At 48.1% G+C, this 22,815-nt stretch overlaps 2 protein-coding genes across 11 annotated transcripts in view; one reads left to right on the top strand and one right to left on the bottom strand.

Annotated features, from left to right (window-relative positions):
* The window catches only part of LOC147187003 (cadherin-20-like), a 29,959-nt gene extending 17,120 nt beyond the window's left edge, over window positions 1-12,839 (top strand). Inside the window, exons 1-12 of one of the 2 annotated variants that reach the window (XM_086101569.1) lie at window positions 3,020-3,150; window positions 6,079-6,337; window positions 7,618-7,912; window positions 8,085-8,204; window positions 8,293-8,460; window positions 8,925-9,112; window positions 9,346-9,626; window positions 9,865-10,001; window positions 10,274-10,395; window positions 10,456-10,573; window positions 10,738-10,989; window positions 11,101-12,839. In XM_086101569.1, the coding sequence (XP_085957695.1) occupies window positions 6,083-6,337; window positions 7,618-7,912; window positions 8,085-8,204; window positions 8,293-8,460; window positions 8,925-9,112; window positions 9,346-9,626; window positions 9,865-10,001; window positions 10,274-10,395; window positions 10,456-10,573; window positions 10,738-10,989; window positions 11,101-11,606 (2,442 nt within the window). In that variant the 5' untranslated portion in view covers window positions 3,020-3,150; window positions 6,079-6,082 and the 3' untranslated portion in view covers window positions 11,607-12,839. Of the gene's footprint in view, window positions 1-3,019; window positions 3,151-6,078; window positions 6,338-7,617; window positions 7,913-8,084; window positions 8,205-8,292; window positions 8,461-8,924; window positions 9,113-9,345; window positions 9,627-9,864; window positions 10,002-10,273; window positions 10,396-10,455; window positions 10,574-10,737; window positions 10,990-11,100 lie in introns of those variants that run through there. The other variant, XM_086101568.1, reaches the window with a different exon arrangement.
* The window catches only part of rnf152 (ring finger protein 152), a 45,544-nt gene extending 31,334 nt beyond the window's left edge, over window positions 1-14,210 (bottom strand). For 6 of the 9 annotated variants that reach the window (XM_086101577.1, XM_086101578.1, XM_086101576.1 and 3 more), the window contains exons 1-6: window positions 12,522-14,210; window positions 12,253-12,361; window positions 11,932-12,121; window positions 11,719-11,859; window positions 9,723-11,632; window positions 9,538-9,619 (exon numbers count right to left, since the gene is read on the bottom strand). In XM_086101577.1, the coding sequence (XP_085957703.1) occupies window positions 13,440-14,063 (624 nt within the window). In that variant the 5' untranslated portion in view covers window positions 14,064-14,210 and the 3' untranslated portion in view covers window positions 9,538-9,619; window positions 9,723-11,632; window positions 11,719-11,859; ... (1 more) ...; window positions 12,253-12,361; window positions 12,522-13,439. Of the gene's footprint in view, window positions 1-8,802; window positions 9,620-9,722; window positions 11,633-11,718; window positions 11,860-11,931; window positions 12,122-12,252; window positions 12,362-12,521 lie in introns of all 9 variants that reach the window. The other 3 variants (XM_086101575.1, XM_086101574.1, XM_086101579.1) reach the window with 3 other exon arrangements.
* Between the last annotated feature and the right edge of the window lie 8,605 nt (window positions 14,211-22,815).

The raw sequence follows: 22,815 nt of genomic DNA, 5'->3' as shown, positions 1-22,815 counted from the left end.
AGAGTCCAGTTTTTGCAGACTTCACAGCCTGCGCTGCTTAAAACAGGCATATGATGCGGGGCCGGGGCGTTTAGGAGTTATCATGTTTCTTAATAACATGTAACACACCGCAATTTTGCTTGGATTTATTTTAGTGAGGAAAAATACTTTAGCACCACCAAAATAAAAGTATATTCACGACAGAATGAATTCAAATTAAAAAGAATGAATTTTTATCCCAACTCCTCTTAGTTTATCAGTACGGTACTATTATTAGTTGTTCTTCACAGAGGATAAAGAATACATGACTGTGAATACTGTTTGTGTTCACTCTGTTGCTCAAACAAAGGCATTAGCATTACGTTCACAGACTGAAAAGCTATGATTTTTTGTTTTTGGAGGATCAGGGGGTTGGATGAGTTGGTGCTGCTTCTTTTCCACAATTTTTCCGCTTTAAGAGTATTGAGCGTAAAATTAGCTTTCACGAGGGACCAGAGGAGGCGGTGGATTTACGGCGAGCTGACCTGACATGCAGGGGCCTTGAAGGAAGCTTTAAGGGGGAGGCCAACAAGACACCAGCCGTGAAAGTAGCGTGTCCGTTCGACATCTCGCATATTAGCCCCAAACCAAAGTCCACGAGTTTGCGCCACGCCACTGTAGCCAATCTTTTTCGACGGCGGTTCTGCGCCTTTGTGCGGTGGACCCTCAGGGCCTTGTTTTCCACATATCCCCCCCACACCCCAACCCTGTCCCCAAGTTCCTCCTCCAGTAAAACAGACTTTCAAAGCGGTTCCATAAGCCTTTTAGCTTCAATTTGTTCTGCCAATTATTATCCAGCTCTGCCACTGTGATGGAAGCTGCTGCCAGAGGGGGGGCCCCCCATTCTGCCTTTTCTTCCGTGGGAGTGGGTGGGGGGCTGCTCAGGCACCCGCTGACAGATTGACTCGGGTCCTGAGCACGGACAAAGATGTTGGGGTGGGGGGGAGAGGTTGGGGGGTTGAAGAATGAGCCGCCACATGAGGAAAAAGACATTTAAGAACAGGGGGGACGTATTGATGTTGACAAAAAAGGAGCTCATTCAGTTGTGATTTTATTCAATTTTTTTTCAAAAGTTGTTTCCAATGGATCAGGACCTCTTAGTTCAACAAAATGAATGGCACTTGACAGTTTCACAATTTATCAATTTCAAAATAAAAGAATGGATCATTTACTTTAATGGAATTTTATGACATTTTTTTCTCAAGAGGGTAAGGTCCCTTTAAAGTAACTTAATTTAATTTTGTTACGTGTTACAATCCAGTTTCTGAAAAAAGTGAGTTGAAAAATGTGACAGAAAAGTAGATCAGGCTCTAACTCAAATGAATGTAAGTGTGAATTTCAAAACAAAAGAAAGCTTGCAACATGTTAATTCCAATTCAAATCAAGTTTGTGCAATTTTTCACTTGATTTAAAAAAAAAAAAAGGATTTTTGTCAATGAATTTTTTTTAATAAGTCATGTTCATTAAATCTCATGTAATATAATTTTCCTTTTTTTTTTTTTTAAATTGGATCAGGACCTTTCCATTTAGTTAATTCAATTAAGAAATGAAACTAGCTCTGGAGCTAATTACATGATTTTTTCAGGTTTTTTTAAATTGGTTGCGGCCTTTCAATTCAAATCGATTTCATGTTGTGTGTGCCATCGTTTATTTTTCAAAAGAACATGGCAGGACCTTTCAGTTTAATCTTATCTCATTAAAATGGTTCAGGAGTGAATTACATTCCGTTTAATGTGATTTGATTGGACTAGTTTTCTGAAATCTGATGACCTTTTTCAGCATTTAAAAAAAAAAAAAAAAAGCACCAAAAAGTTGGAATAACGGAGGAAAGGCTGGTGGGAGGGGCATGGGAGGGGGCGGGGTTTCAGGTGAAGAAAAACAATATGTTGAACCAGGAAGAAACATAGTTAAGTTTTCCCCATCTGCCTCCACAGTTTTCAGTGTGTGTGTGGGGGGGGGGGGGGGGGGGGGGGGGGGGGGGGTGTGAGGGGGGGGGGGGCTCCTGTGTAGCAAGTGGAATTTTCCATCACTTTAGTAAATCCAATATTTAAACACTCGCGAGTGTGTAATGAAAAGCAAGAAGGCGTGCACGCAGCCGCCCGTTCCCCTCTAATATATTCTCATTTCACTTCCAACACGCTCCATCGCCTCTCCGATATGATTCTCCCGAGAAGGAATGCGGCGTCGCCCGCTCTCTGGCGGCGCCGTTCATTCCGCGATTGCCTCTGCGAGACCCCCATCGCCTTCTCCCCCAAACACGGATCACATCTCCGTGACCGCCGCCCAATCCCGCCCCCTACTCCCGTCGCCATTTGTCATCATCGTCTCATTTTTCAACATTTTTTTTTTTGAGCAATTTGGAAAACTAATTGCTGTTCCCCTGACTGGCCACGGATGCGGTAACATAGGAAGCTTCGTCTTTTATGCTCATGAATTCCTCCGCAGGATTCATTAAAGCCGGCCGCACAGCGAGCGACGCAACCGCAACGTCGACCGAACAATTTCCTCGCCTTGAGCTGCGATAAAGCAGGACGCCGAAGTCACACTTTTGTTGCCTTTGTAGCCAAAGCCCGAACAAACTCAACTCGGCTCAACTCTGGTGGATTTAATCGAGCACTTTAAAACCACCACCGCTGTTTCCAAAGTGCGGTATGTGGAACCAAAAAAAAATGGAGTCGCACAACAACAAGCCAAAGAGTAAAAAGGAGTTTATACCCGTGACCGGTTTGTGTATTTTGGGTCACTTTAGGAAAAGTCATCAAATTTCAGGGTGAAAAATATCAGGCCTGATTTCAAAACTCGCCCCCCTCCCTTAATCTCTATTCTGCTGTCAATGACCATCTTCCGCCCCTCCCTGCTCCTCCTCAGTCCTTCCCTCCCTCTGAGTTCTCCGGATGCCTGCATTAGCGGGGGGGGAAGGGGGGGGGGGGCGTCAAGCGGGACAATTGGCACTCAGCTCTGATTGGCTCCCCAGATAAGCAACGCCAGCTTCCATGTGGCACAAGAGAGCGTGCAGACGGGGAGGAAGGCGGCCAGTCCGACAAATTTGCCAAAAGGAGCGGCGACTCAAAGTGACTTTGCTTGGACAGGAGATAAACTAGCAGAAACGAGGCAGAGTTGTAGAGGAAGAAGGTAAGACGAGAACCGTTTGTTCTGTGATGTCGCACATGGGGGGGGGGGGGGGGGGGGGGGGCGGCACCGGAGACCCTTTTGTCCTTTTTACTTTTCTTCAATAGCTCATTTGCATTTCAACTGTTGCATGGGGTGGGAAGTAAAGAAGTCCAGATACTTTGGTTCTGGACTTAATTCCATTTCCAGAGAGACTGGAAGTGTCACAGAAAGGAATCGAAACTGTCCACCATGTGTCGCGAGTGCTGAAGCGGGGCTTCTAATTTGACAGTTGATTTGAGGAAAGAAAAAATAGAATCTATTTCTGAATTGAATCAAATGTCATTTCATGTTGGTAGGCCTGACCTCGTGGAATTTTTGTGTGGGTGTTATGGGGGGTGGGGGGGCGTGTTGGAAGTTGTCAGATGGTCTGCTGAGTTGCCATGCCAAGCACGCGCAAACTCCCGTTGGCATTCTGACCTCAAAATCTCAACCTGTGCCAAGGTTCTACTTTCTTCTGATGACTTGCTTTTTTTTGGGGGGGGGGGTGGAAAGACTCAGAACTAAGGTTGAGCCCTGAAGCCTTGAGACATTTTTTTTTGTTATTCCCCTAGCGGCATTTGCAAATCAACCGACAGCAATCGTTGACTCTCGCTGATGTCGTTTGACTTAATTTGAACGGATGCGTGGCTTAATTTGCCCGACGTTGATTGCAAACTCTCCCCGCTTGATGTTTATGCCCGATGACATCATCGCCCTCGCCCGGGACCGCCGCCAGTTTGTGTGATTTAGTTTCCTCGTAAACGACGGGACTATTTTTACGGCGTTCTGCAGAGCGCTGAATGAACCCGCCGGGCTATGAGCGAGGGAGTCAAACCCGGACTCCCCCCCCCCCCCCCCCCCCCCCCCCCCCCACCCATTCAGGCTTTCGAAGCCTTTTCAAAAAAATGTCAGCAAAAGTATTGGGACACAAGGCACCCATCAGTTGACGGGACAGGCGCGCATCCGTCATTTTCGCCGGTTGTTAATTCTTTACTTTCGTACCAAAGGACCCGGCATGTAAAATGGATTGTGCTTAACAAATTGGCCGTGACCTTTCAACCAGCCAGAGGGAGGCAGGAGGAGGTTGGGAAGGGTGGGGGAACCTTTTTCACGGGTCCTCCCACTTTGAAAGGGCCTTTTTCCACGGTGTGGGGGGGATTCTTTTTGCATGGGAGGTGAACGTATGGTGGAAACACAGCCACTGTGAAATTAACACCCGATTGCGCTTCACATTACCAAATTGTACGTTTGTGCCACACACACTGAGATGACTTTGGAGATCTCATCCGATTTCATGGCCAATCAAACTCGGGGAGAGTGCAGGACCTCCACCAAGGCACAACTTCCGAATACAGACACTCCTCCTCTAATCCGCATGCTTTCTATTGGACAACATTCATATGCTTTTTTTTTTTTAACAACTAAATAAATTAATACATTTTAATTATATTAAATACGTCATTATGTTTTTAGATGTCTGCTTTTTAATTAATTTTGGTATTTTTTTTAAATCCCCAATTTTTGCTGCATTTGCAAAAAAATTATCCCAGTTTTTATCCATTTGGAGAAATTAAGCAAAATATATATGTATATTTTTTAAATCCCTAAATCATGACATTTTGGCAAATGTAGAAAAAAAATCCACCAATCGTGCCGGTTTTTTTTTTAATCCGGATTTTGGTCGCAAAAACTAAACATAACATGGTTCTGCTTTTTGAGTTTGAAATTGCGGTAAATATAAATCCATCCATCCATCCATCAGTGAATATCAAATTTGTTCAATGTTTTCAAATGAGAACTTGGAGGGGGGGACGTGTAGCCACACTTTTATCCAGATGTGAACCAAAACTGAACTGACTCTTCTTTTTGGGGGGTTTGAAATGAAAAATGTTGAAAAAAAAAAAATTAAAAAATGATGACAGCTATGTTTGTAAACGGGAAAGAAAATATGAATCCCCGCTGCTCTAACGATCTGCACCGAAACATAACCCAAAAACTTTGTAAAATCGAGATTTCCTAGACGCGACGTCTCTGTGGTGACGCATATCGATGAAGTCGCAGTTAGCCTAAAGTCTACGGACTGCTAGCATGATCCGCTAATGACGAATTGTTGTTGTTGCCGGCTCATTTAATGGAGCAGCAGGTGGAGCAGCGCTGAGACTCCTCCATCATTCCCCTCCCGGCAGATGCTGGCGCTCTCCCCGCATCGCCTCCTGCTTCATTTGCCCTTTTTAAGACATCAAACAAAACTGCTATTTTTTTTTTCCTTCTTTGGCCTCGAGAGCTGACGTCGCAAGTGTATCGGAATGCAGTGGGAAAAGTTAAGCTCCTTCATATGATGCACCCCCCCCCCCCCCACCCTCCTCCTCTTCATCTTCGGGCAGCTGCTGGTTCTTAAACAAGTGCCCGATGAGTTGAGGGCAACGTGCATCGCCTCCGAAAGCAGTGACCTCACGGTGGGGGCGGAGTGGAAGCAAATTTGGCTACATTGTGGTGAGCGGTGAGGTTAAATGTCAGCCATGCCGCCCGCCGTACGCACACAAAGCAATCACCCCCCCCCCCCCCAAAGAATGGTGGGGACAATGGTGGAACGAGCTGGCAGATTGAGAGAGTCTGCAGACAGTGGCACAAAAGCGCCCGGCTCTCGCAAATGCATCATGGAGTCCGGCAGTCTATCGGCCTCACAAAAGTGTCACAAAGGCCCTCCCACCTCGCCAACCTTTTTTGCCACCTTCCGAGCAGATGTTCAAAGCACGGAGGCGGCAGGCGCTGCGAAGCAAAAGTTTCAAGTCAGATTTATGATCCACCCACGTGGGGAAAATTTGAAATCTATGACCTATAATGTCAAAGTTATTGACCAAAGAATGTCCGGTGCTTGCTATTTTTAACAACTCCAATCATTGTTTCCAGATATATGACCACCGTCAACCATCCATCAGAAGAAAAGAGGATTAAAAAGAGGACCAGGTCAGCGGAGTTCAAAATGGAACCCCGGTTGGGATCGTGGCTGTACGTGACGCTCTGCGTGATGAGCATCCTGCCACAAGGCCTGCTGGGTAATCACGCAGACGACACGCCGAGGGTTCAGAGGGTCAAACGAGGTTGGGTGTGGAACCAGTTTTTCGTCCTGGAGGAGTATACCGGGCTGGACCCGCTTTATATCGGAAAGGTTGGTTCGACACAAACACACACGTACACAAACACCTCCGAAAGTTCGTCGGTCCGCGATTGTAGACCCGCTGCCCCCGAGACAATTTTATTTTTTGTGATACTGGAGTCGTACGAAGAAAACTGAGTTGACACAAGGGACCCGGATGACAAAGGGAGGACACAAAAACCAAAACAAAAACATAATCCTAGCACTAGCACTAGCAACATGTGCCAAGTCGCCGACTTGTCGTCCAATCACAAAGTCAAGTCGAAAACCACCGCGGCAGCATCTGGAAGTTTCCTAAAAATCTGCAGCTTTGATCCGAAAAAGCCCGCATGGAGAGTTCACGTCGAGTCAACGGACTGCGGCGTTGTTGCGGTATTAAGTGATCATCCCGTTGAAAGCCCCCCTTTAAAAAAAAAAAAAAAGATGCAAACCAGCCTAATGAGCATAGGGGGGGGATTCCGGAGGAAAAATCCACTATCGGTTAGCCGGCTAGCGAGTCCTGGGGGCAGGGGGAAGCATCTTGGGAATTCATGAGAAAAAATAAAGTGCCCCATCCACATTTGTGGACTAGCTTGGTCCGGTCATTGGGAAAGACAATCTTAATCTGCTTCAATTTTAAGCGATCGCAGGTTTCGTCTCCACTTTTAAACAGATCTGGCCTTGAAATATTTTTTTTTCTCAAATATGCGAATTTTTGGTCAATTATTTTCCTGCTATCTTGACAAATTTGTGCGACTTCATGGAAAAAAATCTTTTCCCCTTGTTACTTCGGTTAATTAACGCACAAGATGGCCGCCAAGGGTCGCATTTAGCGGCGCTGTTTGACGCCGGCGAGGTGCTTGACAAAGTGATTTCCCGTGAAAAGGCTGCCATTTGCACTCCCCGGGGACCACAAAAGGGATTGTGATTGCGGCGCACGGTCGTCCCTGGCAACAAAAGGGCGGTGATTCGCTTCTGATTCCGCGGTGATTAGCGAGTGGACGCGCAAATGCTGTTCCGCCGCCGGTCTCATCTTCGAGAGGTCAACATGTGCTTTTGTGCTTGCTTGACAAATGTCAAAATTAGCATTGATTGCAACGCTGATCCTGCCCCCCCCCCCTGCATTGTTTTTAATTAATAGAGTTTTGGAATTAGCCCCCCTGCGGGATCCAGAAAGGATTATCTCATCTTAAATGCAATGAGGAGTTGAGCCGGTTGGCCCTGTGACATAGTCGGATTCATTTATGATCAGAGCAGAATTTTTCCGAATTAAGCGACGAGACCAAGATTGAGCCGCTGTTGTTTTGCGGCAGCTCCACTCGGACATGGACAAAGGCGACGGGTCCATCAAGTACATCCTGACGGGCGAAGGCGCCGGCACCACCTTCACCATCGATGACAGCACGGGCGACATTCACGCCATCCAGAGGCTGGACCGTGAGGTCAAGGCTCAGTATGTGCTGCGAGCTCAGGCCCGCAACCGCCTCACCGACAGGCCGCTCGAACCAGAGTCCGAGTTCATCGTCAAGATCCAAGACATCAACGACAACGAACCCAAGTTCCTGGACGGACCCTACCGAGCGTCGGTGCCGGAGATGTCCAAAATAGGTACAGTACGTTGTCATCAGTCATTCTGACATCGAATGGATCCCCATTTAATTGTTCTGCCTGTCACTATACGCTGCTGGCATTGATAAATGACGAAAGTTCGTCAGGCCATAGCCTTGTCTAAAAATACGTGTTTTGCCGCCATCTCCATACAATTAAAAATCTTTACCAGGAACGTCAGTGATTCAGCTGACCGCAACGGACGCAGACGACCCGACGTACGGCAACAGCGCCCGGGTGGTCTACAGCATCCTGGAGGGTCAGCCTTACTTCTCAGTGGACGCCAAGACCGGTACGCGAGGCCCGTTTGCTCCAGGCCAAGGGGAGAGTTTCTTTTTTGGCTTTCGGGATTGGCCGTAACCTCACGGTTGTCTCCTCAGGCGTGGTGCGGGTCTCGCTGGCCGACATGGATCGGGAGACCAGGGAGAACTACACGGTGGTCATCCAGGCCAAGGACATGGGCGGCCAGCTGGGCGGCCTCGCCGGAACTGCACGGGTAGACATCTCGCTTGGCGACGTGAACGACAACCCGCCCGTCTTTGATCAAAGTGAGACAACAAGTTCGTCCTGGGACGATTTGTGTCATCTGTCTGAGCGCTAATGTTTCAAATTAGGATTTTAAGAAAGGTTTTAAATAAGGGGTTAAGCCAGGATTTCAAATGAGGGTTTTCAAACAGGGTTAGAGTTGTTAAAGTATGGTTGGGTATTGAACCTGGGTTAGTATATCCATCAAGAGCCAGGATTTACACTAAATCAAAAAACAAACCTGTACAACAAAGGTTTTAAATACAACAGTACAGCATTGGAACCAAAAAAATTGGACTAAAAAGCAAAAAAATGTTGTTTGGACTTCTTTTCAAAACAAATTCATTTAAAAGGAGCACTCTTACTATTGTTTTGTTGCGTTTTAATTTCACCCCATCGAGTTTGTTTTCCTCATTCGTCTTCCTGTGTGGGGGTTTGGCTCCCTCTGGCGGTGATTTATAGAATGACCGATACATCCTGTGCACAGGGTTGTACCAGATGAGCGTCCCTGAGTCGGCCTCGGTGGACTCCGAGGTGGGACGCATCTGGGCCAAGGACCGCGACGTGGGCGTCAATGCCGACATGACGTACAGTGTCATCGACGGCGACGGCAGAGACACCTTCGGCATCATCACCGACCCCGGCAACAGATACGCCATCATCACCGTCAAGAAGGTAGGGCTCCGCTTTTGAGTTAGGGCGTCTCGGCAAAGTGTTTTAATCAAGGGTTGGATTTCCCGGTTAGGTTTCGGGTATCAAGTATGGTTTAGTTCGGGTTTCGGAGCAGCCACAGTTGGCGTTTTAGATTTAGGTTTCAAGCCATGATTAAGGTTTCGAGTTGGGGTTTCAAGCCTGTGTTGAGGTTTCAAATGAGGGGTTGACACTGTTGTGACGTTTTTGTCCGGCAGCCACTCGACTTCGAGACCAAGCGCAGTTACACGCTCAAGGTGGAAGGCGCAAACACGCACGTCGAGCCTGCCTCCTCCTCCTCCTCCTCCTCCTCGTCCCGACATGACGTTCCAGCCTTGCACGACGTTACCATCGTGCACGTGAGCGTGGACGATGTGGACGAGCCGCCCGTGTTTGACGCGCCTGCTTACCTGGTGGACGTGGCCGAGGACGCCGAATTGGGCACGCTGGTCAGGACACTGTGCGCCAGGGACCCGGACAGCGACAACAACACTGTGAGGTGAGACGTCACGGCGCGGATGCGTCATCAGCTACACGTGTGGCTCAGGAGGGTGACGTATCACGTGATTAGTCAGGCGTAATGCTGCTTACTTACCAACAGAGGTCGCCATTCCATCACGTCATCTCTACAGGTGATAAGCAATCTCCTCCTTTGTGTTATTCTCCTCCTCATCCCTTCCTACTTTCAATATCCTCCGACTCCGCATCATTTTCCTGTCCCTCGTTTTTCTCTTCAGGTACTCCTTGGACCGTTCAAGTGACCCGGAGAAATTTTTCTACGTGGACATCACGTCTGGCGCTCTGATGACATTGCGTCCGCTGGACCGTGAGCAGCTGGGCTGGCACAACATCAGCGTGCTGGCCATGGAGATGAGTACGTGCAATGGGCACCACTTTTGCCTTTTAGCCAAAAATGCAGCATCATAATACAGTTTTAAGAGGTTTGAAGACATGATTAAGGGTTCGGATTTTAAACAAGAATGATACGATACCTGATATCAGTTTGCCCATCCCTAACTTCAGGGTTTTTAACACAGGCTAGTGCTGAAGCTATGGTTAGGTTTTCAAATGAAGGTTTAAAGCTGACACCTGATGATTGTACTCATGCTGTGCTTGTGGGGTTTTCCGTGTGTGTGTGTGTGTCAGATAATCCTTCTCAGCTGTCCAGCGTGGCCGTGTCCATCCGCGTGCAGGATGTGAACGACAATCCCCCCACGCTCAGCGACTCCCTGGAAGCGTTCGTCTGCAACGGCGCCAAGGCGGGACAGGTGGGTAACAAGTGCGCACGGGCCGATCACGTCACCCGCTGACGCTCCGTGCCGTCATAGCTGATCCAGGCGGTGACGGCCGTTGACCCCGACGACCCTCCCAGCGGACATCACTTCTCCTACGCATTAGCGCCACACGCTGCCAACAATCCCAATTTCACCCTGCGGGACAACCAAGGTAAACACATACACCAATGGAAAGATATACTAAGTGTCAAGCTATATCTATAGATATACTTTATCAATAAATGATTCAAATAATAGACAAAACAGATAAATATTCCAAAAAAAAGAGAAATAGAGAGATATGAATAGATAGTAACTCTCTCCTTGCATGCTTAGACAACACGGCGTGGATCGTGACGCGTCGCGGCGGCTGGTCCCAGCGTGAACAGAGCATCTTCTACCTTCCCATCACGGTGACGGACGGCGAGGCGCCGGTGCATATCAGCACCTCCACGCTGAGCGTGCGCGTTTGTGCCTGTGACCGAGACGGAAACGTCATGAGCTGCAATCCCGAAGCTTATAGCCTTCCCGCCAGCCTCAGCAGGGCCGCGCTCATCGCCATCCTGTCCGCCATCTTTGTGCTCCTGGGTGAGTGACACACCACAATGTACAAACTAACTAACTAAAAAAACACTTTCTTGAGCTAGCGTTAGCTTTTGCGCTAATTGGGCTAACATTGCTATTTGCGTGTTGCGTCAGTGATGATCCTGCTGATGCTGTCGCTGAGGAGGCACCGCAAGAAGCCGTACCTCAGCGATGAGGAGGAGAACGTGCACGAGAACATCGTCCGCTACGACGACGAGGGCGGCGGCGAGGAGGACACGGAGGCTTTCGACATCGCCGCCATGTGGAACCCGTGCGAGGTGCACCCCCACGCGGGCGAGACACGGCAGGAGATGTTTCCGGAGATCCAGACTTTGTCTCGCTACGTACCGATGGCTGACGCCGGCAGCAGCGGCGTTCACGGCTACGTCCTTTCCAAGCTGCTGGAGGCCGACGTGGACCCGTGCGCGCCGCCTTACGACTCCCTGCAGACGTACGCTTACGAGGGCGAGGGCTCGGTGGCGGAGTCGCTCAGTTCGCTGCAGTCGGTCGTGTCGAGCAGCGACCACGAGTACGACTACCTCAACGACTGGGGACCGCGCTTCAAGAAGCTGGCCGAGATGTACGGCGTGCTGGACGCTAACAGTCCTCCCATGTGCTAGCAACACACACGGCCTTCAGGAACCTTCTGGAAAGAGCACAAAGCATCAAATGGATTGAATTCCGCTTAGACGGGCCTGGTTTTAACTCCACAGTGGCTTTTCGAGAAGTTACATCGTTGAGTGTCTCTAATACAGTGGCAACGCTCATGTCCTTCTCGAACCATCCACAAAGAACGTAAAGACTGACAGCTTTTCCGCCTCAACGGGCCTGGTTCAGTGGGTTCCAAGGTCAAGATGTACAGCATACTGGACGCTAGGAATACACACAGCCCTTCAGAGTCATCTGGAAAAAAAACTAAAGCACCAGGAACCGACTGAATTATACCTCGACAGGCCTGATTTAACCATCCAGTGGTGCCTCAATGGGTGAGCTACATCATCAAGACTGTTGCAAAAAGTTGTCAATGCGGAGCATGCTGGAGAACTATCTGGAAAGAATGCAACATAGATTTGCCTCAACGGGCCTGGTTCTTTGCATTCCAATATCCAGCCTCCAGAGAATCGACATCAAGGCACTGGAAAAGAAGGTTGAATGAGTACTGACACTGCCACCGCCTCATCGGGTCTGGAGCTGAATTTATTAGTCTAAATATGTTGATGCTAACTGATTTTAGGGGGTTATAAAGTCACGCTTAAAGGAGCTCGCCTAGATGAAGGGCGTTCTGGACGAAGCGGCATTCATAAACACGGACCCAATTCCGCCTCGACGGGCCTGGTTGTAACCCTTTAGTGGCTTCCACGCCCTGGAGAGCCAACTGCAAAGCACACATGTACGAAACAGCACCACAAAAGATGAAAAGATTCCCAGCAGAAAAACGCCGCTGACGCCTCATCGGGTCTGGAGGAATTTTTTTTTTGTTTTGTATTTATATTGGAGCTAATTTATTGATGGACAGGAAGCAGCTGCTCACTCACATGAGAAGTCTTCATGAGCGGCTTTCATCCGGGAGAACATCGTGCCAGTCCAAAGGCCCGCGCGCATCGACGGGGTCGACGACCTCATCGCCGCCACGTTAAACGCCACTTGTCGCTGTCGTCTGCATTAAGTGCCAAATGTACAAAAGAACATTTTTGGATTTTAAAACCAACAAGAGCAGCAAAAGAAAACAAACTGTGAGGGTGCTTTTTGATCTTTTTACTTGCACATATTGGGTTGCTCATGCTACGCCAAAGGTCGTATGCGAATGTCGGTACTTTTTTTTGTATTCTTGGTAATAAAAACACTCAAAAGCTGACTTGGTGCCCTGATTACGTTCCGACAAATGAAGCAAGGCATGGCTACTTTATTTAAAAAAGATCACATTTCATAGACAAGATAACTCAATGTGTTTCACACAAACCGAAAGCACACTGACAGTAAAAACAAACAGAACAACGCAAAAGACACATTCGCAAAGAAAAACGGTTTTTCGCCTGCGTTTAAAAACATTTAGACTGACTTTAGGCTGACTGATTTGTCACCTCGATTTGGAACTACACAGTTCCAAAATAGGATCCGGGCATGAAATCAGAATTCCAAAGTGGACACGGATGAAGAAACACATCACGTTTTGTCTTCTAACAATTTTATCGTCGACATGGACTCAGGTGACAAGTCACACAGACGTCCTTTCCCACTTCGTTGGGAGTCCAAGTCCCAAATCTTTGACTCACGACAACTGAACTCATCACGAACTAAACAACCAATCACACAAGCCTGAGCCTAGAATAACAAAAGGGTGAAAGGAAGGACTGGATGAGGTCTTGGAAGTGTTTGTTTGGGAATGTTTCGTCTTCCAAAGGTTGACCTCCGAAAAGGTCGTTTGGCAGGTCAAAGTCAACCCCGGCGGCGCTTCATCCGCAGGAGATGACAGTGAAGCGCTTGGAGATGCACGACATGTTGTGCAGCACGATGCCGAGCAGAAAGAGCAGCACGCACGCTACGAGCACCACCGTACACACGCCTGACCACGTGGACCCCTTGGCCCCCCCGCCCGCCGCCGGACCCCCGGCCCGTCGCTCCAACTCGTCGTCGGCCTCCAGCTCCAGAAGGGCGCCAAGAGGTCGTCTCTCTTCAGGCACGGTGACGACCGCCACGCCCTTCTGCCCGCCGCCCGGCAGGAAGCGGCACGCCAGCAGGCTCGGCGCGTGTTCTTCGTCAGCGGGCAGCGGCAGCACGTAGCAGCCGCTGCCGGGCAGGCGGATGAAGACGGGCGTGCGCTCGCAGGCGCGCGGGATGGCCACGGCGCCCGCCGCGTCGGGGTCGTCGGGCAGGTGGGCCACGGAGAGGCCGGGCGGCAGCTTGGTGACGCCGCGACACCACGGGCAGCGAATCTCCTTGTGGCTGCTGCGCATCTGCGTCAGGCACACCGAGCAGCACGTGTGGCGGCAGTCCAGCAGCTTTGGTCGCCGCCGGGGGCTGAAATAGTTGAAGCAGATCTGGCATTCCAGCAGGGAATCTTGGGAAAGAGTCTCCATGGCGGGAGGGGAAAAAAAAAATGTCTCCGCGGTCCCTCAATAATTCACTCTGATATTAATTCACCCCAAAAAGGGATTCCGAAAACGTCCTCGTCCTTAACCGGTGCTCTGCCGACGACCTCGATGGCGTCGCGGCGACGTCACGGCCTGCTGCCGGCGACATGCTCGTCCATCTGCAACAAAAGAGCATCAACGTTCAAATGAAAACCGGGGGGGTGTTCGGCGATGAGCAGTGCACTGATTAATGCGACCTCATCACTTGATTGCGTTGTGAGAGTTTGTCCAAAGTGCTGACTCAAGAGTTGGTGGCGAGTGAGCAGGAAAAAATGCAGAGTCACGACTCGGCCCGCTTCGACGGTCATGAAAATCTTTTTAAAAAGACGCACTTGCAAAGGCATTTTTAGAGGAAAGGGGGGGGTCGTGCTCTCCCCCCCCCCCCCCATTTGCTCTCATTATTCTTTTCCTCTGCTCACTCATTAAAGGACATCATTGCTCACCGATGCCACTCAACCAGTTTTTTGCATTTTGTGTGCCATGTATGTCTCCTACTTTTTAATAGTATTCATTATACGAGCATAAATCTAAAAATACATTTCACACGGAATAAAAGCGTCAACTTTTAGTTGGCAGATAAATGTTTGAATGCGGGGTATTGACGTGGGCGTCGGCGTGGAGTAAACATGACAACCGCTAATGGTATCGTTGGCCGCTAGGGGGTGCTGTTCAGAGGCCGGGTTGAAACAAGCAAACAGCGATGATGTCATTTGATTTATCACTTCGATCTGCTTCGTATGACCCATTTTAAACACACGCTGCTAGACTGTGTATAAAAAAAAAAAGTTGTGATTGTAAAAAAATGCAGTATTGTAGGGGGGAAATATAGTCACCAGTAGTTATATAGGACAGTTATTAATTTATTGTACTTTTTGTCCTCAGCAAGAGGATGAATAATTTCACCGGAGGGTAGTCATGACGTCATCATGTGCAGGTGGCACACACACACACACCGGCAAGTTAACGAAGTCACGCGCGCTCACACACACACGGACTCCCTCGGGGCATCCACATACAATCAGCCAAAGGGAAAGTGCACAAGTTTAAAAATAACCACCATGGCCGGCAGCATTGACACGCACACACAAACACGGACACATTCGCACTGGCCACGGGCTGTGAGGACGCAACAAAATACCTGCAAGAACAAGCGCAACTCCTTTTAATGTGAGACCCCACATATAGCTAAAAATGTCAGGCAAAAATGTCACGCGAACCCCATCCGGCGCTTGGCGTGATGAAAACGTGTTCCCGTTAGCACGCATGTCCGCGGCAAGAGCGAGAAGCTCCAATAGGAGGCGCCGCGTACCCTTTAAGATAAGAATCAGAGGAAGTAGTAGAAGAAGAAGAAGGAGAAGGACAACAAGAAGAAGAGGAAGAAGAAGAAGAAGAGTGCAACAATGGCGGTCGATCAGCCATGAAAATGATGCTAATAAACATTAATTGCTATATTTTACGGCGCCGCGTTTTCTCGAATGTTTCCCAAGCGCATGCTCTACCAGGTCTCTCTCTCGCACATACACACACACACACACACACACACACACACACACACAAGGCATTATGAAGGTCATATAGTGCAATAAAAATCCAACCGTAGGTCTGTGTGGTGTTTCATATTACATGCATATACGACTATACATCTACATTTGTCCCATTAATTAACATGATTTAGCAGAGATTTAAAAGCTTGCTCGATTTGATTGACATTGCAAAATGTGGAAAGAGCTAAATTGGGTGCCAAACACAGAGTTTGTTGGCAAATAAGCCTTAGGCTTCATTAGGGAGGGGAAAAAATCAATTGGAATTTAGAGAACTAAATTTGCTGCCTAAATGGGCTGCAGGAGACATCCACTCAGGAATTAAATGTGGCGAGAGTTAAGTTGGCGCGTGAATCAATCTGCAATCAATGTGATGTAATCAGTCAGAACACAAAGTCCAACTGATTTCCGTCAACACACACACACACACAAATATATCTGGGTGCCTTATCAAAGCACTTTATAAAGCCGTCGTGCTCGATCAGATTAGAGCAGAAGGTGGGTGCACTGATACCTCTGGACATGTTGTGTTTCGCACTTGCTGATCCTGATCATACTACAAAGACCAATAAAGTTTCTTTCATAGGTCACATAAACTGACTCATCAAGATTTGATTAGCTTTCTGGTCCAAAGTATCGAGCCAGGCCCAGACAGCTAATGTTAGCTTAGCTAAGACGCAAGCAAGAATAAACACTGTCACCGTACCGCTAACATGAGCTTGTGCTGAATCTCTTTTTTAGCAGGTGAACGAAACAAATGAGCTGATGGCGTTGCTGCAGTTTTTCTGTTGCCGTGACAAGGGGATGCTGGCGTCATTTGCATTCGCCCAAGCAGCACTTGTGTGCACTCACACTTGATTAGCGGCGATAATAGATCGTAATCATCTCCATGTTGCATTCGGGCAACAGTTCACTGACAACACCCTTGCCTTCAAGTGGTCCAACGACACACAGTCTGCGTCTCTCTTCATGGTCTTTTTGTACCTCGCATCCATCCATCCGTTTCCTCGAGCGCTTACCTTCCACAGGGTCGCAGGGGAGTTTGACCCTATACCAGTTAACTTGAGGCTGGTCGCCAGCCAATCAGAGGTCGCATATAGACACACTATTTATAATTTTGTTGGAGGAGGGAAACATTTAAAATATGCAGCAGAGGGACCCTCGAGGACCGGAGTTGGTCATCCCTCATTTCGAGCCTTCATTGCACATGCATGTTTTTGGAATTGCGGAGGAGAAAACCGACAGGGGGTACATGCCAACGACATCCATGAAGGTCAGAAAGTGGATTTGACCCCTCAACCACCTGCCTCCCCCAAACTCAGACGTGTGAGGCAGTTGTGTTAAGCACTCCTCCAACATTCTGCCTCCTCACACACACACACACACACACACACGTCTTCATCTCTATTCATAACATCGTCTGGTTGATTGCATTTCCTGGAGCAACATCCCGCCAATTAAAAGACTGAATGATTCGGTGCTCGCACGGTCGGGAGGCGGCCGGTCAGCGGGGTTTCTATCTCATTAGCGGCGGCGTTGTGTCCCGCAGCGGTCGGTGTAGGAAGCCTTTTAATAACATTTTGTATCGTGCGTGCTTGCCAGCGATGGGCCGGCAAACCAGGTGTGAACACCATAGTGGGAATAACCCACAATCCGAAAGAAACTGGACGAAATATCCAACCGCTTATGCTTATCAGGGCTACGCAGGCGTGCGGGAGTCTTGGGACAGCAGGCAGGGTACACCCTGAACTGGTTGCCAGCCAATCGCAGGGCACACATACACAAAAAAACATTGACTGTTTTTTGTTTTTTTTTTTTTGTAAAAATAGCCAGCAGCCAATTCAATAAAAACGACCCTAACAGGAAGTCACTTGCAGGTTTTCTCCTCCTCGACAGCGAAAGGCAAACTAAACCATTTTTCTGGGAGCGACAACCGAACAGAGACGTTCGACTCGGGCCATTCGTCAGCGCTTACGAGCCGTCCGGCCAACTGAAACGACGTCCATCGATCACGGCTGGCAGACAGAGCGCCGAACAACAGGAACACCCGCGAGACAGGGATTGATTCTAAGCGCCGTGGAAAGCGGACGCAGGGCGGGGGGGGGGGGGGGCTCAGTTAACGTAGGGCAGAAAAAGAGCGGATTTAACAAAACAAATAAATAAACTGAATCGGGCATGACGTCCTTGGTGTGAAGCTAGCCCGTCGGACATTTAGCTGCCAGGTTGAAAATGTAAATGTAATATTCTGCACAACTGGCCCTCATTTCCGCTGACGGCTTTCAAATCTACGGAGACCGACGCGAACGCGACGGACACGATCATAGTGAGACACGCAAGCGAGGACGATGGTGCGACTTCTCATCACGTTTGCGCGTTTGACGGATCTCAGCTCTGTTTCATTGCAGCCTGGAAAGGGGGAAACAAAAAAAAAATCTATTTTTGCATGCCTCCTTTTCCCCATCTGGCAGGTCGCGGCCCTTTTTCTCATTAGTCAAGGTCAATGACGGTCAAGACGCTTCCAAAAAGAACTGAAACTGACTTCATCATCATCATCATCGCACACATGACAGGGAGGAGGACCGAGGTGAGCGGAAGGACTGCAGATAAGCCCCACTCTGACCTCAGTATCTTGATTCGACATCGACTATCTTCTTGCTCTGAGACACTGAAGCTTACAGATCAGCCGAGGCACTCCCCCAAAAAACAAAACAAAACAAAAAAATCAATTGAAGTCTCGCCCTGACACAACACAAAATCTTGAAAGCTTGGAAACCCATCAAAATCAATCAGGTGAGAACATCCAGCGATGTGCGGCATGCTCAATTGCGAGTGCGTTCATTTTGCGTTTGACTGTTTGTTCTTTTCAATCAAGTTTGGTTTTTTTGGACAATTCACTTGAGCCACAGCGTAGTCGAATCTTGCTTAAAACTCACCTTTTTGCTGAGGAAAAAAAATTATAAATAGATTTAAAAATTATATATTTAAATAACAATTTTCAAATGTTATATCAAATAAAAAGAAATGCTTTAAAACAGCCGTCAATCGAAACCATTCAACAAGCCACAAAAAAAAACGAAAAAAAATCCTGACAAATAAATTTGTATGAAAAGTGATGATTCACCTCACCCAAGAAGAAGCTTCAATAAAAATAACGTACGAGTGATTAATTTTTCTGCTTATGATGATGATGATGATTCTGATAGTCATTACCAAATAAACTTTTGACACCTCGTGTCAGACAGAAAAGGCATCTCAGTGTGGTTGTCCGCTTGTGGTTTTGCTTTACAGGACCTGCCCACTTCCCCCTCGCTCTGCGCCACTCAGAAAAAAAAAAAATTGAAAAACCACAAGACCACAAAGAGCCACACCAGAAACCACCAAATGGTTGCAAAATGCATCCTGACAGATGGAGAGCAATCATGCAGCCGCGCGTGGACAAACACGCGCGGCCTTCCAGGGAACGTTTCGGGAATGAAAATGAAGCGCAGGTGCGAGCCGATTGGGGGACGATAAGGGGAAAAAAAAATCAATTAAAAATCAGAGATGCAAAGGAAGGCCTCATTAGCTGCGTATGCTAATCAGACAAGATGTCTGATCAATAGCACATGAGCCAGGTGGAACGAACATTAAGATTCATGCATTCTGCTTTAAGAAAATGGAAACATGCCAACAAATGTGTGAACACCATCCCGGATCCACAAAAAAAAAAAAATCAAAAATATTGATTAAAAAATATGTAGATATTGCATATAATTATGAATGAGGTGCATAAGAAAACACTTTAAAAAAATTAAATGTCCTTATTTCGATGTTTTCTACGATAAATGTGACATCATTGATGCCGCACATGATGATGATGAAAATATGGAAAAATTAATTCCCACCAGTAGCATCCACACCTTTGTGCAGATCACATTTGCATGATCGGATCGAGAGGCGAAGATTCGGGCGGGGCTACATATTTCATGATCTGAGACTGAATTTACACCACTTGATGAAAAGCTCATCCTAGGCTTCATTAACGTGATCTGAGGCTAAACGGACACAATCCAGGGTGACAACGTCACATCTACGTGATCCAATGTTACATCTATGAAACCCAAAGCTGAAGGTTAGATTTACTTAAGCGACATTCCCAAGATCGGAGTCAACATTTAAGGCTCAGCCAAATTTTTACTGCGCTTTTACCACGATCCTTGACCCCCTTCGCCATGCTTGTTTTGTGTATTTATCAAACAAAAACCTCCTTTGGGGAGAGAATTACATTCCAGCGCAGTCTTACGAACACGGGTTCCCTCGAGAGGCATTCGGCCCTTTTGGGGCCCTCTGGCCACTTAGTCCATGATTTCATGAGGCCAAAGTGACGCCTTGTTTGAGATTCCAGGGGAAAACAACAAACTTAGGGAATGTTTGGCATGTTCTCGCTGATTTACAAACGTATTATTTCACAAACACAAGCGCACGCACGCGCGTGCACACACACTATCTGAGTCAAGACAAGAAGCAAGAGCTGGCAGGGACGCTGCGTTAAGACTTCGTAATCCTGCAGGCAATTACACGGCAAGATTAAGGCGACACTTCCTAAAAGTGGGAGCACATCCAACTTGTTATTTAAAGAAAAACACTTTTTGGGGGCTGGGGGGGCGATGGGGGTGGGGGGTCTCTAAACTCGTCCTGGTGTGACCTTCCATGATTCCAGCGCTCACAACGCTGGGAACATCGGGATGAAACAAAAAAAAAAAAAAAAAAAAACAAGATCACAATCAACCTTATTGTGGACTTTAACTTTGTCTGCTTGTCTCACAATTGCTGGGACAATGAAGACGAGCACGCGCAACGCGCGCTCACACACACACACACACACACACACGCACACACACAAACCAACAGCATCTTGACAAGAACATGAACGCACAATTTGTTCCAGACACAACAATAGTCCCGCACGCGAACACGCACATGCGCTCCAACACACGCGCGCCCGAACGACGCATATCGTGACAGTAAAGACGGAAAAAAACAAAAAAAAACAAAAGCGAGCTGACAAACGGTGACACCGAGACGCAAAAAGGAAGAGACTCACCTCGCGCGGCAGTGTGCGTGCGTGCGTGCGTGTGTCTGCAGCTGGTCCTCGTTGCGGGAATGCAACACAACAACACGAGAGGAATACAAGGGGGGAGGAACGCACAACAAGGAGGCGAGCGGGCGGCCACGCCCTCCCTGCCCGCCTGCCTCCATCGCGCATGCGCACTCGCGCCCGAGCAGGTTGTACAAGGTAGATTGGGGGATCGAGGGGTTTATAGGGGGGGGGGGGGGTGCATGAGGGGAGTGAGTAACTGAAGTTCATGTGGCTGCACACACACCCTCTTCTAACTGCGGAAGTGCTCAGAATTCAATTGCCAAACCACAATTAAAGATGAAATGTTCGAGTCGGCTTCATCTTCCACTGATATCAGTCCATGGAAGGGTACAAAAGAATTTCCAATTAGGAACCTTCTCTGCCTCTTCTTGTTCTAGCGCCACCTTATGGTGCAGTGGATGACTCCCGGGGCCAGCGCATCTGTTAGCCTCCCACGGGGGGGCAGCTCATCCGCACCAACACAATTTTTGAAACGCGCCTCATCTGCTTTCCTGCCAGGCGGAAGGGAACGAGGACGACTTTCCTGGAAAAGGAGGTCAGACGCAAAATGGGGCGACGCTCTTCTGATGAAATGTTCTTCGACATCATGATGAAAAAAAAAAACACACAAAAACTAAAACCAAAACCTGCTCAGTCATTTCTCTGCTTACAAAGTCATTTCTGCTGCTTGTTGACTTTGTTGCTAATCAGCCGTCATCGGACGAACACGGGCTGGGTTATTGATCAAAGAAAGGAAAAGAAAACAAAGATTCAAGGTTGCATCCCATTCATGTTTATTTACTTGCTGGCGATGGCGATGAATGACAATTAAGATCATGACGCTCAGGATCAATGTCGCTCGGCGGCGCTTGCGGCTACGCTAATTACCTGCGACTTTTTGTTACGAAACTTTAAAGTGGCGGTAATATGGCTGCAAATTGGGGAAAGATGAAATGTTTTGTCAGGTTTGTACAGTGAACTCCAGTTGACTTGTTTGAAAATTAGTTGCGGTTAGCGGTTAGCACGCCACTGCCTGGACAAACACCTGCTGAACCAATTTAGCGCGTTTGGTCTCGTAGGGGGGCGGCCCGGTGGTCAAGTGGTTGGCGCGTTGACCTCACATTGCAAAGGTACCTGGTTCAATTCCTGCTCCGGTCTCCCTGTGTGGAGTTTGCATGTTCTCCCCGGGCCTGCGTGGGTTTTCTCTGGGTATTCCAGTTTCCTCCCACGTGCCAAAAACATGCATGGTAGGCTAATTGAGCACTCGAAATTGTCCCTAGGTGTGAGTGCGAACGCGGATGGTTGTTCGTCTCTGTGTGCCCTGCGATCGGTTCAGGTTGTCCCTCGCCTACTCCCCGAAGACGGCTGGGATGGGATTTCAATAACATTTTCTTGAAAATAAAAAATGTTGCGCTTTTGAATGACGGCATTTTTATCGCCGCCTCCGCCCTCATTCCAAAAAATTAGGTCCCGCATATCTGAAGTAAGTCGCGTTAAGATTCCCAACCCTGAACGTGTGCTCGCTCACTTTGACTCTTGTCACCATGACAACAGCTTTGCAATTTCAACTGTTCCATAAGGAGCACGTCGGAGCCTTTGCGTCCAAACGCAATCAAAATCTTCTTCTCCGTCTGGAAGGTGACCTCGGTGCAAAGTTGTATAATCTGATCCACCGTGACGGGAGATTGAGTTCATTCCGGCTACGGTAGGTTCGCTCCGGCCGGGGAGATGGACGCCCGGGAACGAGCGGAATCACTTTACCGGCCCCGAGATGGAGATTCAGTAAGCGGGTTAACCTTCATCGCAGTCTTCCTCGCACTGCCAATATCATCTTGCACTCCTAAAAACCTTTGCGGAGGCAATACTTTGGAGTGTGTGACTCGGGTAAAAGCCAAGAGTTACCTTCCTGGTTCGTTCATTGCAAAGAGGAGAAATTGCAACTGCTACTGAGGTTAATGAAAACTAGTGACATAACTAAAGTCAAATTGAATAAAATCAAATAAAAGCCAAACAAAAATGACTGACACTCCATCTTCCG

Source organism: Hippocampus guttulatus, chromosome 21 (assembly GCF_054856545.1).
Source record: "Hippocampus guttulatus isolate MCC_2025c chromosome 21, RoL_Hgut_1.0, whole genome shotgun sequence".
Classification (NCBI taxonomy): Eukaryota; Metazoa; Chordata; class Actinopteri; order Syngnathiformes; family Syngnathidae; genus Hippocampus; species Hippocampus guttulatus.
This window is presented reverse-complemented; position numbering and strand designations above follow the sequence as displayed.